Consider the following 16,250-nt stretch of genomic DNA (forward strand, 5'->3'; position numbering starts at 1 on the left):
GAACGTTGGGTTAAAGAAGGAAATGGGCATTTTTAATAATTTCAAACATCAATCTTAGGCCTGGTCGTCATTCTGCTTATAACGTTAGGTTGAGCAATGTCTGACTGAAAACGATGAATGTTACCTATGGCTGCGCAGATGTATCATTCTTGCCATATGGATATGTGTCACATATTCATAGATAGCGGTTATATCACTGTGTCCTGTCCAAAAATGTAAACATTTAATATAGAACATTCATTTACATAATATGGATGTTTGTTTTTTTTATCAGGAAAAAAAAAAGATTACTCTATACACTGACCGAATACTGATGTTCAAATCCAGCACTCGTGCCTGTTCCCTTATATGAATACGAATGTGTAAAAGACGACGATGAGAGACAGATCAGAAACTGAGAAAAAACTGGCTGTACAGACTCAGTGATCACACCCTGGCCATAGAGACCAGCAGATACAGGCAGACCTGGCTGCCTAAAGAAGTCAAGCTGTGTCAGCTTGTCCTCAGAGACAGGTGGAGACAGAGCAACATCTCCTGCTACAATGTAGCACATAGGAAGACGTCAGAACAAAGTTGTTCGCGAAATGAAAACTTGAAGATTCTGATTCACTCTGTTTCTGAATTCACTGCCTTAAAATGTAATTGTGATTTGGCAACACATAAGAAATGTCATGCCAATAAAGCTTATTGAACTGAATCGAATCGAACTGAATTGTATTGTATTGTATTATATTTCATTGTATTGTATTGAACTGAACTGAACTGAACTGAGCTGAACTGAATTGAATTGAACTGAAAATTGAATTGAATTGTATCGTATTGTATTGAACTGAATTGTATTGTATTGTATTTAAGTGAACTCAGCCGAACTGAACTGAATTGAATTGAACTGCTCTCAATACAATACAATTCAATTTAATGTTCATTAAATTGAATTGTATTGTATTGAGAGCACTCTAATGACCTTATTGAAGTCCTCAGCTGTGGCCCTCATCTCCTTCCAGGTTTTATTGAGCAGCTGAATGCAGACACAGAAGAACTCCTCCCACGCCCTGTCATGAGTGAAGAACATGGGGTGGTAGTCGTTGCAGCCCTCATTAGCTACACAAAAGAAAATATTACAGAAGAAAAAAATGAAAATTAATATGAGGAGCATTTTTCTCACACATACTATCCTGGAGTGTAGTAATTAATCATACCACAACTTCTGACATTTTAAGATTGTCTGTTAACAAATCTACTTACGCAGTTCTCCAACCTGAAGGATCTCGCACAACATCCGAGTGAGTTCGATGGCACAGCGGCCAAAGGGACATTCATGCTTGTCCTCGCGGCTGCTGTTTTCCAGGACAATCTGTCACGAGTGAGAAGACATGTTAGGTGTGGCTGACTTTTCCAGAGATACGTAAACTTGTGCATGAAGCCAATACTAACCCTGATGTACGTGTCCTGGTGAACCTTGGCAAGGTAAAGCATGTTGTCCAAAGCCAACATTCCCGGAGGAGTCTGGGTAAAGTCCATGGCTGGATTCACATGGTTCTGCATTTGAAACAGAAATAATGTGAGCCAGGAGACTATGAAGCAGTTTTATACCGTTTCTATTTAAATCTATTTATACAGCTGTATTACAGAGGAAACTGAGATCTGTGGCGGAGACTCACAGTGAAGCCCAGCATCTTATAGTCCTTGGTGTACATGGCCTTTCTCTTTTCTGTTCCAGTCGGGTCATTTTCTCCATCGAAAGCAATCCTACGCAGCTCAAAAATGATGTCTCTCTGTGTCTGAAACACAGCAAGCCAGCAAGTCTTTAGCTTAATTTATTTGCACATACACATATAAACTAGAATTACTGCCTTGCGAACAAGTCAAGTTGCAGGAACAGTTTACATCCACATCTGTCCAGACTCTTATGTAGCCATGACAGCTGACAATGCTTCAAATGTTGCAAAGAAGCTACATATTCTAAAATGAGCATGTTCTATACACAGCGTCAGTTATTTTTTAATTATTTTGTTAAAATCAGTATGCCATAACAATATCATGTGAATCCCTCGCTCCTCAAAGTGCTCCATAAAAACTTCGGCTTTGTCCTCCCAGAGGAAAATTTTGCTGCTCACAATAGTCCTTTCTTTGTCTCATCAGAAAAAAAATCAGCTACGACTCAGTTTCAGATTACTAAATTCTGATCTGTTTCTCTGAAAAGATTAAATCAGCAGCAGTTCTTTTGCTGTGCTCACATGTTTCAAATCTGAGAACAGATATAATACAGAGTTGAGACTTCAGTTTGATCACGGAGATACATTTCTGAAATTGTGCAGGCTCCTTATTAAGCCAATCAAGTTTCCTTCTGAATCTCAAGCGCTGATTGTTTCAGATAAATAAAGATTATTGCAGTGAGAGGGGAAGAAGAGCATTTTAAGATCTTTAATTGGGATTGGGCTGAGACGAGAGGATGGCTGTTTCTCAGGGACTGAATTTAACAAGTATGACAAAATGGTCAAACTCTGATATTGATGTTGTATTAAGCTCAGTTATGTCTAAGAGAAATAGGCTGGACAAAGAAGAGCTCTTATTTTGAGTTTTCCTTTCATCTAGGCTCGCCTTTTCTTGTTTGAGGCATTGCTTCTAAGCAGCGGAGCTCCTTCGTTACAGTCAAAGCACAGTATCTTGCTAGGACTGCCAAACATGATATACTATTCACATTCACACTCTAATCAAGTGCCATGCTAAAGATGCAAACTTTCCTTGTGTATGTGTCTATCCCTTTGTATCATTCTGTGATCACTCTCCAATTCCCTCTCTTTTCTAGTCCACTTTTTCCTCTTACGGCAGATCTATCAGAGTGTAAACCCAACTGAGAGGAGGTTATCTAAGGATGCAGATAATCACTGTTTAATTAACCATGTTATTCCGATGACCTGCCAAACTGAAAGTTCTTTATCTAAATTTTTACCTGGTCATTTGGGTCCATTTTGGTCATCATTCGTTCCTCCAAAAGGTTGAAGGTCAGTACCTGTAGCACGTACAGCTGATGCGCCATTTCTGCTTTGATTGGTCGATTTCCTCTGATAACATGCTGGAAAAGAAGAGCACCAAGTTCAGAACAAAGCCTCTATTTCAGCTACAGTTTGTGCACAAATGGCACATCAAGTCACACAGCACAAAACAAATCTAAATTGTTCTCCACTGAAGGGAAACTAAAGGTGAACATAAAGCTGATAATGCTAATCATCATCATGGACTGATTACACTCCGTGCATAATGCATAATGACAAGGAAAATGATGTGCCGTCATAAAACACACTGTGAGGGCCCAACATGTAACCAGGCCTCATTGACAGAGCACACAGTGCTGGAGCTGCTTCAGGATGTTTCCCTGCTCAAGGGAGCAGGAACGCAGCGTCTTCCTCACTCCCATTTGCAGCCACTTCAGTCAGGCACTTTCAGAAGAGTCGGTGCCAAAGGGAATCATTTTCAGAGCAGATTCTTTTCCACTTCATGGACTTCATGCCATATCATATTTGCTGGTTCTCAGTCACAGCTCTCCAAGTGAGTAAATCCTTACACTCTGAACTGGTAGTCCCTGGGATGAAAGATCCAGTCCCCCAGAGATAGGACAGTCTCTCACATAAATACTTAAAAGTTTCTCAATGTTTTAATAATAAGTCATTTCAAACACAATCTCTGGGAACTGCGCAAAACCTGTGCTTACACCTGGATATTTCACAGCTGTGTGAAGGCTTAATATCCAGTAAAGCAGAGCGTTGTCTCTGGTGTGCAGCTGCAATAGGCAGAAACACTTTCAGACTGTCATGTCAGACTTGATACTCACATTGAGGATGATGGATCGCAGGTGTTTCTGAGCCAAAGTGCTCGCCATTTCCTGATGATGAAGAGATACGTTATTCCAACACACAGGCACATGAGGGAAGATGCATTATTACACAGCAGTGACTTTACTCAAGTTCACCTACAGTAAATGAGAATTTCTGAACTACTGAAATGCAGCAGCACTCTGAAGCTACATTTCCATCACAGGTTTGAACCATTTGCCCTTCACATCCTCTGCTGTAAAACATGACAACAATCTGTCAACACAGTCTGTCTGCTGCTGCAGCGAGCTACGGTTCTATCTTTATTTGCATGGATTATGCAGTGGCTTTCCATGACACAGAAAGAGATAGAGAGCGAAGGCTGTGGGGTGGAGAGGACGATATGAGATGCCGAGGGATGTGTACTCACAGTGAGGTGCTGCTCCAACGGGTTAGTATACTCCTCCTACAGGTTGAGGGGAGGGAGGAGGGACGTGGGTGTAACAGTGATGGAAACAAAGAGCGCACACACATGGACAATGAGATACAGGGATACATCACCCGGCAGAGCATGCAATGAAATAAAAACATAAAACAACATAATGTCAAATAAGAATGTCAAGTAGTCACGACATGTAGCTGTTTGTAAAGCCTCACATGGCCCACATGCGGTGTCAGGCCACCACGCGTTTATTGCTTTTGAAAGGATTTTACAAATCCTGGAGCTGTGATATTCTATCAACCCACAGAGGAAGAAGTGATCTTTAAACCACCATTTACACATGAATATCACTGTGATGTCCTGGTAGCTCCCTTAGCAGAGATGTTTATCAAGCAGCCTTGATCTGTCAAGGATTTTTGTCACTGTAAAAAAGCCTGTCCAGTGGACTGCTGCTCTACTGCTGCTGCTGCTGCTGCTAGTATTAATGCATGATTTTTTAAGGATATTTTTCAAGTAAGAAAGAAAAAAATGTGTAAATGTTCATTTTAAAGAGTAACTCTGCTCTAATGTACCTAATTTTACTACTGTTAGTGATCAGTTCAACACACAGTGCCAGCCACATACAGTATGTACTCCATGTCCCTCTGCTGTATTTATCTCAAAAGAACTGACTCAGTTCGCCCTCCAGTGGTCAACAACAGCAGTTGGAGATGAATGCATGTTCAAGGACACCTGTCTGAACATACTGTGCGTCATATGGCCCAAAACAAAAAAGGGAAGTGTTACAACCCACAGTAAAATTAAGGCAAATACTGCCCCTCCTCCTCTCACAATGTCATCTGACCCTCCGCCTTCACACCAACTCTGCTGCATTTTTCATCAGCACTTTCAAAACTGACAGAGGGTTTTCTGAGGACTCAGGGTGTGAAGAACTTCGCATTCTTAATTTCGGAGGAGAAATACTCTACTATATGAATATTTTCAATCTCAATTTGCCCTGAAGCACAGATGAGAGACATCACAACAGCACCCTTGTAATTTTGTGAATTTTGGCCAGATTAAAGTGATTACCTCAAGAACATTTCCATTTCGCTCTCCTTAGAGCAGTAACTGTCCAATCCTACATTAGCACAGAGAGCCTGTTAAACTTTCAGAAAATACTAAACGTGTGCATTAAGAACCTGCAAGTCCAACAGGAGATCGTATTTTTAGTTTTTCCAAAGCCAAAAACACAAAGGGAAAGATGTCGAATAATGCTGCGTTCCAAGTAAGTTTCTGAGCCTGTAAGTCACCACTTCAAGTTACGACTCACGACTTCATAGCGTTCCAGGCAAGTCACGCCAAACTGTCAAAGCAACATGGCGGACTTCTATTGCCAAGGGTGCCGGTTCCTTGCTCATTTGAGCGAAACAGAGGAGGAGAAACTGTGCATAAGGTCATAGATGCTATTATACTTTTTATTTTACGTTATCTGTGTATTGGAAAACGTATTTTGTATTGATTTATTCTTGCACTGGAAACTAACTGTTAGAGCGGCTGCCAATAATGCGTAAACACTAGGGTTATTTTTGTCTATTTCTCACCGTGTATCACTTGGATCAACACCGCATCAATGGGGCTACTATTGTTGTTTAGAGGAGTAAGATAATTGATTTAGAGGGCTGTGTGACGTCAGAAAGCGTAACTGGGAGTACATTGATCTGGTACGAGTTCACAGGTGGTAAGTTACGGGCTTGACTGCCGTTCCAGTGCACTTTCACGGGTAGAAGGTTGTAAAAACACGAGTTACGGGTTGCCTGGAAGGCGCCATAAGCTGAATCCATCAAAGATCAACAAAAACTCTGTTTGCTCCTAGGCAAGATGCTAACTAACGTCAGCTAGCTTAGCATGTTAGCAAACAAAGACAGTTGAATATCAACTACAAGTTACTTATGTTTCAACTTTAAGTTAGATGGTACCAGTTGAGGCTGTTTGCATGTTAAACAAAAGGAAAAGTGGGACAGTTTAGTTTTGCTAGCAACGGGGTAAAACCTATATTAGAGAACAAAAACTACATATGGGGGTCAGAACTAACGTTAGCTTAAAATAAAACATTATGCTGACTCACCCTGCTGTGTAAGAACATTGTTGTTCCAGTGCATGTTTGTGCTTCATGTGAATTGTCAAGATGTGGGGCGCCTGTCGCTTAAGACCAGAAAGCTTTTCCCTCAATTTTAATGTCCTCTTTACTTAAAGAACTCCGCCGACAAACGATAATGTAAATGTAGCTCTCAAATTCATATTGTAGTACCCTCTTTCTGCTTCTCTCTGATATTTAAGAATTTGTTTTCCAGAAATTTGGATTTATTTGATATTTGATATTTATTGTGGAATATCTCTCAGTGATACTGTTGAAAGCGCCATATTGACATGCCAGGTGTGAAAGCCTGACAGGCTCGACAGCAGTAACCAAGGAGGTGGGACTTTGCGAAGACAGATACTTAGATACTTTTTAAAATGCATATTTTTTCCCCCTCCATTAAAAAGGTAATTCTGTTCACAAATCTTCATTTTACAAAATATCTCTGTACACACTGAAAGGCAAAAACGACTCTAAACGCTTGTCGGCGCTAGCTGTCTCCAACATTCTCCCCTCGCCACAAAGGTGGTAAAGTCCATAAGCTAACATTACCTTTTACAAAACGACAACTGGAGAGCTCATCACATAATTCCCATTTGATATGAGGATAAAGGAGTTCACTCAAAGATATGACTGATGCTCTGGATCAAAGAATTGATTTTAAAAGACTTCTTATTGTTTTTACATGTTTTAATGGTTTAGCTCCTTCCTATGTTGCTGACATGCAACAGAGTACACACCACTCCCTTTGATCATCAAATAAAGGTCTACTCATTGTACCTACCTAACATCAACTCACAGTGCTTTTAGTTATTATGGTCCTACTCTCTGGAATTTTCCTCCACATGAACTACGGCCTGCTACGAGTGTTCTCTTTTAAAGGTTTTTAAGTGTATTTGTGTTTTGGGTATTAGCATTACTGTTATTATCTCCCCTTTGTAAGAATAATAATAATAAGAGTACCCTCCTATTTTGTTTGTTTTTATAATGTCCTGCTTGTTGTTATATATGTAAATGGAGGGAAATTTTGGTTTATTTCAACCTGTCTCCTATCGTCCTAAATTTGGTTCAAGTGACTAGTGACATACAGATAATAGTTAGCATGTTAGCCGTTAGCCTAGATACAGCTGTAGCGTCAGACCTGTTAAAACGTAATTGAACGGGCATCCCTTCAAGTGCAAAGTCAGTCCACTAAACAAGCTTTTTTTCCACAAAGACCGCCTCATATCGTTAGGATGAATGTCAGAGAACATATAGAAAACGACATGTAAACGTGTTGTCTTACCTTACCGGTGTGGTTCCATGTTTGTTTATCCCGCTAGCTCTGTTTTCCAAAGTATATATATCTCGCCAGCTCTAGATAAAGCCCAGCTGGATACTAACATTACTCCAGGTGGAGGTCTCTCGTCCTCGGTCACATCCAGACCTAGAAAATAAGGCTGCAACCGGTCCCATTCCTTGCAACAGAGGCATTCCTCTTCTGTGGGCACTGGGGCACAGCATTCACAGCTACTCCACCAATCTCCAGAGCTATGCAGCCATGCAGCAGCCATTCCTCCTCTCTCGTCCTCTAACGTTACCTGTTGCGCCTCTCTCTCTCCTCCTCCTCCTCCTCCGTTCAGGCGACCGTCCGGTTCTGCCTTCCCACTGTTGCTTGTTGTTGTGCTTGTTCAGGCACGCTATGAGATTGCTGCTTGTTCTCACAATATTACGGCCGCACTTTGGAAAGCAGAGCTAAATTGTAAACAAACATGGCAGCACACCGGTAAGGTAAGACAACACGTTTACATGTTGTTTTCTATATGTTCTCTGACATTTATCCTAATGATATGAGGCGGTCTTTGTGGAAAAAAAACTTGTTTAGTGGACTAACTTTGCACTTTAAGGGATGTTACGGCTATATCTAGGCTAACGGCTAACATGCTAACTATTATCTGTATGTCACTAGTCACTTGAACCAAATTTAGGACGATAGGAGACGGGTTGAAATAAACCGAAATTTCCCTTTAATTATCTTATGATATTTTATGTTTGTCATGTATGATGTATCTTAAGCACACTGAGTTTACCAGACCTGCCAACCTGTACGCATTTTGCGTACCAGGCACGCATTTTGACATCAAAGTACGCTGGTACAATTTGATGCTCTAAAAGTACGCATATCACTCGATCGCGCATTTCGCCGGTTTCAGTGTATTTGTCTATGCAAGATGTTACTCAAGTTGATACCCGGTGAATATAGGTGCGTAGGCGGAACGAAAAGATTTCGGCCAATCAGGCTGCTGCATATTGCCCCCCTGCCCTCCCATCCACGGCTGACTAAGAAAGATGCACTTGATTCAGTTCCATCCAGTTAGAGACAGTACACTGTCGCCCTCACCGTCAAGATAGATGAACCCTCTTCGCCCACACCTCTGGGTAGTCCTCAGTGATGACTCTATCAATTCAAACAACGCTGACAGGTAAAATGACGTAAGAAATGCAAAAATTGAGAGCTTTGAGAGCTTCTGTCTGTGAGCAGTTAGCTTCTGTCTGTAAACAGTTAACTTTAGCTTGTGTCTATTAGAGCTAGCTTCTATCTTAGCAGTTAGCTTCTGTCTGTAAACAGTTAACTACAGTCTCATAGCAGTTAGCTCTTATTAGCTCCTCACCGTCAGCTCAGACCGGAGTTACCGTGTGTTTAGTCCGGTAGACGGTAGCACCTTCTCACGCCCGTTTAAGAAATCTCACTCCACCACCGAGTCCTTTTTTATTTATTTTTTTACGCCCTCTAGTGTGTTCACTCGTGTGTGTGTGTGTGTGTGTGTGTGTGTGTGTGCGGGCACGTGTGTGTGCGCGCCCAATGGGGCCAAACTCCGCCGTGCGCGATACAGAGAGCATGGGGAGGATTGTAAACGCGCGACCATGTAGAGACAGAAATGACACACGGTCTGTAAATAAGATAAATAACGTAAGGCTATTTAGTTTGTTTAATAAAAGGACAAGGTATAGACCTGTTCTATAGGAAAGGTTACCTTAAGTGACTTCTTTGTGATCTGGCACTATATAGAAAATAAAATTAAATAAAATTAACTTGACCTTCAAGGGGGGGGCGGGGCAGGGTGCCCCCCTAATAAAATGGTAGGGCAAACACTGAAGTAAATAGTGTCAAAGTCGCCTGTTGTTAATACATTGCTGGTGAGAATTGTACCAAGGTAAGCAAATTGCAGACAAATTTACATTCAACTGTGTAATGAAACCATGTGCTCTGCCTGAATAACTATAACACACTTATGATAAAAAAGACTTTTTGTTTGATGAGCTGAATTTCTATAAGAAAAAAACAAGGCAATAAGAAGAGAGTAGTTCTAATCGGTGTCGTACTACACAAGAACATGATGAGGAATGCTAATGTAATGCACTTGTCTATGATCTATTATCTATTTCTGTATGAAATTGCATGAAAATAGGATTTCGCCATGTGATGTTTCAAAATTTTCTCGGGGGAGAACCCCCCAAATCCCACTTGAAATCTTTCTTTTTGTCACAACAGGACATATTACTGTATTTTTTAAGCAGATGATCAATACTACCATCAGATTGATGAAATTGACCTTGATCTGCGCCATAAAACAAATATTGGGCGTCTATGGACGTATGTGGGGCTTAGGCCCATAGATATGAATATGTAAACGTACACTCGTTTCTTCTGTTTGCCACATGTGCATATTGACTTTTATGGTTAAAAAAAAAACAAAAACAAAAAAGTGCCGCCGTGTCCGCATATGTTCATGACCACGCACAAGTGTCTGGTAAGGTGGTACTCATAACCTTTCTTCAAGGTTGGCAGGTCTGGTTTACGCTTGTTGTATGAAATGTGCTACAGTATAACTTGACTTGACTATGCATAATTTTTCCTTCCAATCCTCACTAACAACAGTCCCACTCTCAAAATAGTCCAACTATCTGCTGGTTTGACCAGGTCTGATCCAAAACCCTCGTTTCTGGGGGATTTAAACCAGGGCTGCCCCTGACCAAATTGGGGCCCTAAGCGAAATTTTATTTGGAGGCCCCCATCCCAAATGTATCATAGGTACAAAATGACCGTACAACAACTTACCATTTAACTTGACAACCTTTACTGGCAATAACAAATGTACTGTAGATACAGTAGTTTGGCTGTATGAGTCAAATAAAATAAAAAATTCAACCTGAAATAAATAAATAAATATTAAATAAAAATAACTTCAAACTGAAATAAATAAATAAACAAATCTGAGTCACAAATAGCCATCAATTACTCATCAAAAGAAAGTAACTTCCACCACCTCAATCCCCCATCCTTGATTAAACACTGAAAATAAAATAAAAGAGGGAGACAGGTTTTTCCTTTTTAATCTTATTTTGTTATATTTCTCCCTCTCCCCTCTCTGGAGGCGTCCGATCTCCCTCAGCCCTCCGCCTCTCCCACCTTAATTAAACACTGAAAACAGAAATAAAATACAGAGACATTCTTTTTTATTTTCATCTTATTTAGCTATATTTCTCCCTCTCCCCTCTCTGGGAGCATCCGACCTCCCGGCCCCACACATACCCCCGAGGCTCGGGTCTCCCCCTCTGTGGAGCCCGACTGCCCTCCCGTCCCTGCACATACTCCTGAGGCTCTTTTGGACGACATGTCGACAACTCTTCACCTGCTGCAGCTCATTAAGTGCCTGCCAGCGCACCCCTCTTATTGTTCAGATGTCTAGTGCTGTCAGGTCTCTTCTCTCCTTCCTCGAGCTGATTCTATGCGTGCCTCACGGTAGCGCATGTGCGCATCCATTGCGCATATGCGTCCCCTCGCGCAAAATGTGGCCCCCCATGGAAGATGAGGCCCTACGCACAGCACGTGTTCTGCGTTTAGGGAGGGGCGGCCCTGATTTAAACCGTGGACGCTGAGACGGACCAAATAACAGTGGGCGCAGCAGATGCCTCCATTCATCCATGAAGTGGTGCAGCAATACTAAAGTTTAAGTGTAAAGACCAGGCAGTGCTGACAAATGAAGTGGTAGTCCAGGGTTCTTATTATTGTTCCTGGCGCATGCCCATGACACACAGCAACAATTACTATGTGCAAATTGAGGATATAATGTCACTATTTCCAAAATGCTCCATTTTAGATTTCCACACGGATACAAAGCAACTGGAATTTTGAAAAATCTGCACTTTAGAAGGCATTTCAAAATATCTTTGTTTTATTGAGCTAAAACTGTTTGCGTGTGGACGAGAGGCCAAAACATAAAGGAAAAGATACATTTTCAAATATCTGTATCAGTGTAGACACTGTCCCAAAAAGAAGGACAATCCAGCATGAGCACCATTAATGTAGCTATTTGTCAAACATATTACTAAAGGCATTTATCTTCCCTGTATCTGCTTTGAACAGACCCCTGTCCTTCTTGTCCTGCATATCCTCAGCTCTCGCTTCATCAACTATTATTACTAATTTTAGTGTTGCATTTATGTGGATACTGAAATCTAATATGCAGAAGGCAAAGAGTTTAGTTTGTGATAGATGAAGACATTTTGGGGAATCATTTTGAAAATGTTGTAAATATGGTGTTTAAATTGTACGTCATGACACTTCAGCTGCTAAAACAATATTTTTAATGTTTTATTTAAGTGATATTTTACTGTGGTGTAGGTCTTAAAGGGCCAGTGTGTAATATTTGGCATGGTTTATTGTCAATCTGAATCTGAGTCTGAATATTCTACCCATTAATATGTTTATACAAGTGTATAATTGCTATAAAATAAGATTCGTTTGGTTTTCATAGCCTTATAATTATGCTTTTATATATATACACAGCAAGGGCCTTGCTTTAGAGAGGTCGCCATCTTGCACCGCCATGTATGTAAGGCAGCCCGAGCGGACAATCCAGCCAGCCAGAGAACGCGTTTCGCGTGTATAAATGAACCAACGAAGACAGCGGGAGGAAGGAAGGAGGAGGAGGAGGAAACAGCAGAGAGTGTTAGTAGTTTCTTGATAGAGAGTAGTGAAAAGTTTTTTTAGTTATAAAGTTTGCGAATGGACCATACTTAACACGCAACAGGAGAGAATGAACCCGAACCGTCATCTGCGAGGAAAAGAAGACGCAACTTCACTCCTTGTGATGCACTTCTCTGCTGCGCTTTTCCTACTGGTGATATATCTCCCCAATGATGGAAGCACCGAATCCCATTCTGTGCAGCAAAATGGGAGCGGAGGATTCAGCCTCTCTTCTCACCCGCTCAGCATCAAACACATGGAGTTCCTCATCTGTATGCTCCAGCTCAAACAGGTATGGCTCTGGGTCTGTGTCCGCTACAAGAAACTCTTCAAAATCGCGTTCAAAGTCGTCCATTGCAGCTACTATAGTCCGGAGATATTGCTTGGCTAAACAAACAGCTGAGCTCTGTTTACAGGCTACACTGTCAGTCAGTGTGCGGGCTGGAGGTTGGTGGAGCAGAGAGAGGAGGGGGTCCCCACTCGGTATGGTAAACGAGTATGTGTGTAAAGTTATGAAGTGTGTCTGTTACGCTAGAAGAGTCAGAGTTTGGGACGGAGTCTTTTACCCCCTGGAGTGTTACTGGAGTTTCTGGAGTGCTCAAATAAGCTGGCCTTTTTCCCAAACGCTCCTCTGGTCTCCTGCTCGTGAGTGATTCATTACAATATCGTAACATGGCTTAGATTTCTAAATAAACATTCACCTCGTCGCTAGATAGACCTACTCCTGAAAAACTCGTGCGCAAGGCTTTTTGTCCCTACGAGGCCACCGTCATTTACCCAACGGGAGGGGTGAGCGAGTGAGCCCTGCAATCTAGAATTTGACCACTGATGTCACTGTTTTCAACCCATTTTACACACTGGCCCTTTAATTAGCAAGTTTATACTTTATTAAGTTTATATTTTTTTGAATTATTATTCCTCAGATATTATTTTCCAGGTCTTATATAGGACAGCTTTTGAACAGAACAAGGCTTCAAAGTCTTATAAAAATGTGAAAATACACAAGTAGCACATGTAAATCAAATTTCAACATGGAGAACCGTCAACACAAAGAACACTGACACAGGGCACCTAACCATGTATGAAACAGGATGAAACGCTGCAGTATGCCAGTGCATTGTGTGAGCTGGGACAGAAGTTATCACTGCGGGGTGAGCGGAGCACAGACTAATGAGACATTGTGACAGTGATGAGTAACATATTGGACAGACATCCATTGAAGCACTCGCTTCTTTAGTCTTTGTACATTTGGCTGTGCTACAAAGATATTTCAGAACCAGAATGCATCTGTTCGGGACGTTTCTGTCTGACTCTGTTAAATCAAACGGAACTTAATGTCATATTTTAGTATATTTGGATGTTATATGAATAATTTTTCACACCACGTTTGTTAAATCCTGCCTACACTGCCAACACTGCCAGGTTTCACTTAATCATCTCTGTGGATTTCTTCACCCTCCACTCTCCATCTTAAGCACACTAGAAATGAGCACTTTTCACTGAATTTAGCCGACAAATGAATCCTTAACTGCTGCACTGTGCTCGGATCCTCTCCCAGCTCTTTGTCTGTTTGGCACAAACAGTCATCTCTCAGTTGGCCTACCTCGTCGAGCTATTCTGAAATAACTGCAGCATAACAAATGTGCAAACTTCAAAGGAAAGCGAGTACTATTTTGAATGAGAGTGTCATTACAGCGGTGACTGTCAGACAGACAGAATCCTGACAGCTGGCAGACAGACGTCGAATACATGAGATTAGCTTTAGTAAGTAACATAGTGCTGCAAACATCAGCAGCCAGGGTGAGGCAATATCTGCAGCTCTCTGACACCAAAAACATGATGCGCCTGTTATGAATCAATGTCAGTCTATTATGCATGAGTGGCTTTTTTTAGAGCGCAATGTGAGGATGGAACATTATTAGTATTCTAGCTATGTCTATCCATTATGCGTATTCAGTCTTTTTCTCTTACACAGCACACAATGCTGCGAGCGCTTGGCACTGACCTGCCGTCTGTCCTCTGGTGCCTTCAGGAAGAGAGCATTGATGAGGGCGATGGCGTAGGTTTGGATCTCCTGGTTTGACCTGAAGGAATATCAACCAGCGTAACAACCAGTTAGAAGCTTCGTGCTCCATAAATCTCCACAGAGTTTAAACTACAGACTAACAACTATGCTACACAACAAATTCATCTTACTTTCAAAGCCATCACTACTTATACCTGAAATGGGTGCAGGATTTTTAGAAGCCCCTCTCTCACACCAGCTGTTTGGAATAATTTTATGTTTTTCCTAATTTTATTATGCGACCAGTAAAGCTGAGTAGTATCTTGGAAAATTTAAAAGTCACTGGCAATAGCTTTATTATCATAAAAAGATCAAAACCAACAATGATTGGATCCTACTAACAAATATTGCCTGCTAAAGCTTTTTTTCCTCTTTGTTACAGAGCTCCATTGTTATCAAGAAACTATTACAAATCACACTGAAGAGCCACACTCAGCGTACAAATGAACTTTTTTCTTCATCCAACCAAAAATGCATACAAATAAGCCAAGACTTCAAGACGAGGGAACTGGGAGAGCAGAAACGATAACACATTCCCACTTTTTAGGACTCTTTCCTGTAGCACTCTATTACCATGGGTATTTATGTTATTTTTAGCGATCCCACATACACCATTCTGCTGTTGTAAATACTCACTGGAGTTCCAAATGTGCATTAATGTGCTGCTGAAAGTAGTCCATAATATATGCACTATTTGCTTCTGATTGAATAACATTTGTGAAAAGCTTGCAGCACAAAGTGCCTCTTTCAGGCCCGGCTGTTTTAGGAAATTATGTTTATAAAGCGTACATATGGCCTGTTTTTTGAAGCTGGAGTGCAGCACTGTGGTGACTTTTAAGCACTGGTGCACCAGAAGTGGTGTGCTATACATCAGCCAGCCAGACTGAAAGAGGGGAGAGATTAATTCATTTAGTTTACATTAGATTATTGTCTTTTTACGTTTGGCCTCATCTGTGTGCATGATTCTGATGTTTTCCTCTGCTACTATATAAATTGACAGTTTGAAATAAGATAATTAGATTAAAAGAAGTAGGAAAAAAGGAAGGGAGGAGAGACCTCTGGGAGTGGAGAAGCTATACTGGAAAATCCTAAGAGGCGTCCAGGAAAAGTTTCTGGAGTGGATGCTTCTCATAAAAAAGAAACTCTGCATTCAGAAGAAGGATTAAAATTAAATAAGGGTGTTTCTAAAGGGTGGGGGGATGCAGCGAGCTCACCTGCAGGGATACGTTATTAGCATGAGTCAACATTGTTTGCGTAATTACTCTCATGGCCTGAGGAGGGAGACAAAAGTTCCACACTCCAGCTTTAAGGTCTACGTCTTCAACAGGTGCCAATGGGCTCTGTGCTGAAAGCCACACACTAATGCATTGCTGGTTTTGTTTTTCATGTGATCTGTTGGCAATAAGAATAAACTAGAATAACAGCAGCCTTGGTGTTTGACAGGGGTCATCTAAGCATCCTGAATTCACCCTTAGAATAATGCCACCAGCCAAATATGGTGGCATATTTCTAATATTTTATTTCCTAAGTTACCCCATACTGCTACATTCACTCATCTGCCCCCCCATATCAGAGTGCAGGACGCCCCTGTGCGTGTGTGTGTGCTCACACTTGCAGGTGCCCGATGAGCTGTCCCACGGTGATCTCCTGTGCCACCCGATGGTACAGGCTGTGGCTGTTGAGAACCATGCTCTCCAGGATCGCTAGAGAGCGCTGCAAGATGGACACATCCACCATCGGCTGGTTCACATAGCCTGCAATCTGAGTGAGCACATAAGACCAAGCAACATGAAGACTGAATC

The 16,250-nt window shown here is 41.4% G+C and overlaps 1 protein-coding gene across 4 annotated transcripts in view; it reads right to left on the bottom strand.

Moving 5' to 3' along the window:
* The window catches only part of elmo2 (engulfment and cell motility 2), a 35,836-nt gene that overhangs the window by 9,107 nt on the left and 10,479 nt on the right, over nucleotides 1-16,250 (bottom strand). The window contains exons 9-17 of one of the 4 annotated variants that reach the window (XM_049579379.1): nucleotides 16,058-16,209; nucleotides 14,389-14,467; nucleotides 4,243-4,278; nucleotides 3,833-3,883; nucleotides 2,954-3,076; nucleotides 1,662-1,781; nucleotides 1,435-1,539; nucleotides 1,246-1,354; nucleotides 965-1,101 (exon numbers count right to left, since the gene is read on the bottom strand). In XM_049579379.1, coding sequence (XP_049435336.1) covers nucleotides 965-1,101; nucleotides 1,246-1,354; nucleotides 1,435-1,539; nucleotides 1,662-1,781; nucleotides 2,954-3,076; nucleotides 3,833-3,883; nucleotides 4,243-4,278; nucleotides 14,389-14,467; nucleotides 16,058-16,209 — 912 coding nt within the window. The remainder of the gene's footprint in view (nucleotides 1-964; nucleotides 1,102-1,245; nucleotides 1,355-1,434; nucleotides 1,540-1,661; nucleotides 1,782-2,953; nucleotides 3,077-3,832; nucleotides 3,884-4,242; nucleotides 4,279-14,388; nucleotides 14,468-16,057; nucleotides 16,210-16,250) is intronic. The other 3 variants (XM_049579387.1, XM_049579404.1, XM_049579396.1) reach the window with 3 other exon arrangements.

This window comes from Epinephelus fuscoguttatus, linkage group LG1, assembly GCF_011397635.1.
Source record: "Epinephelus fuscoguttatus linkage group LG1, E.fuscoguttatus.final_Chr_v1".
NCBI lineage: Eukaryota > Metazoa > Chordata > Actinopteri > Perciformes > Serranidae > Epinephelus > Epinephelus fuscoguttatus.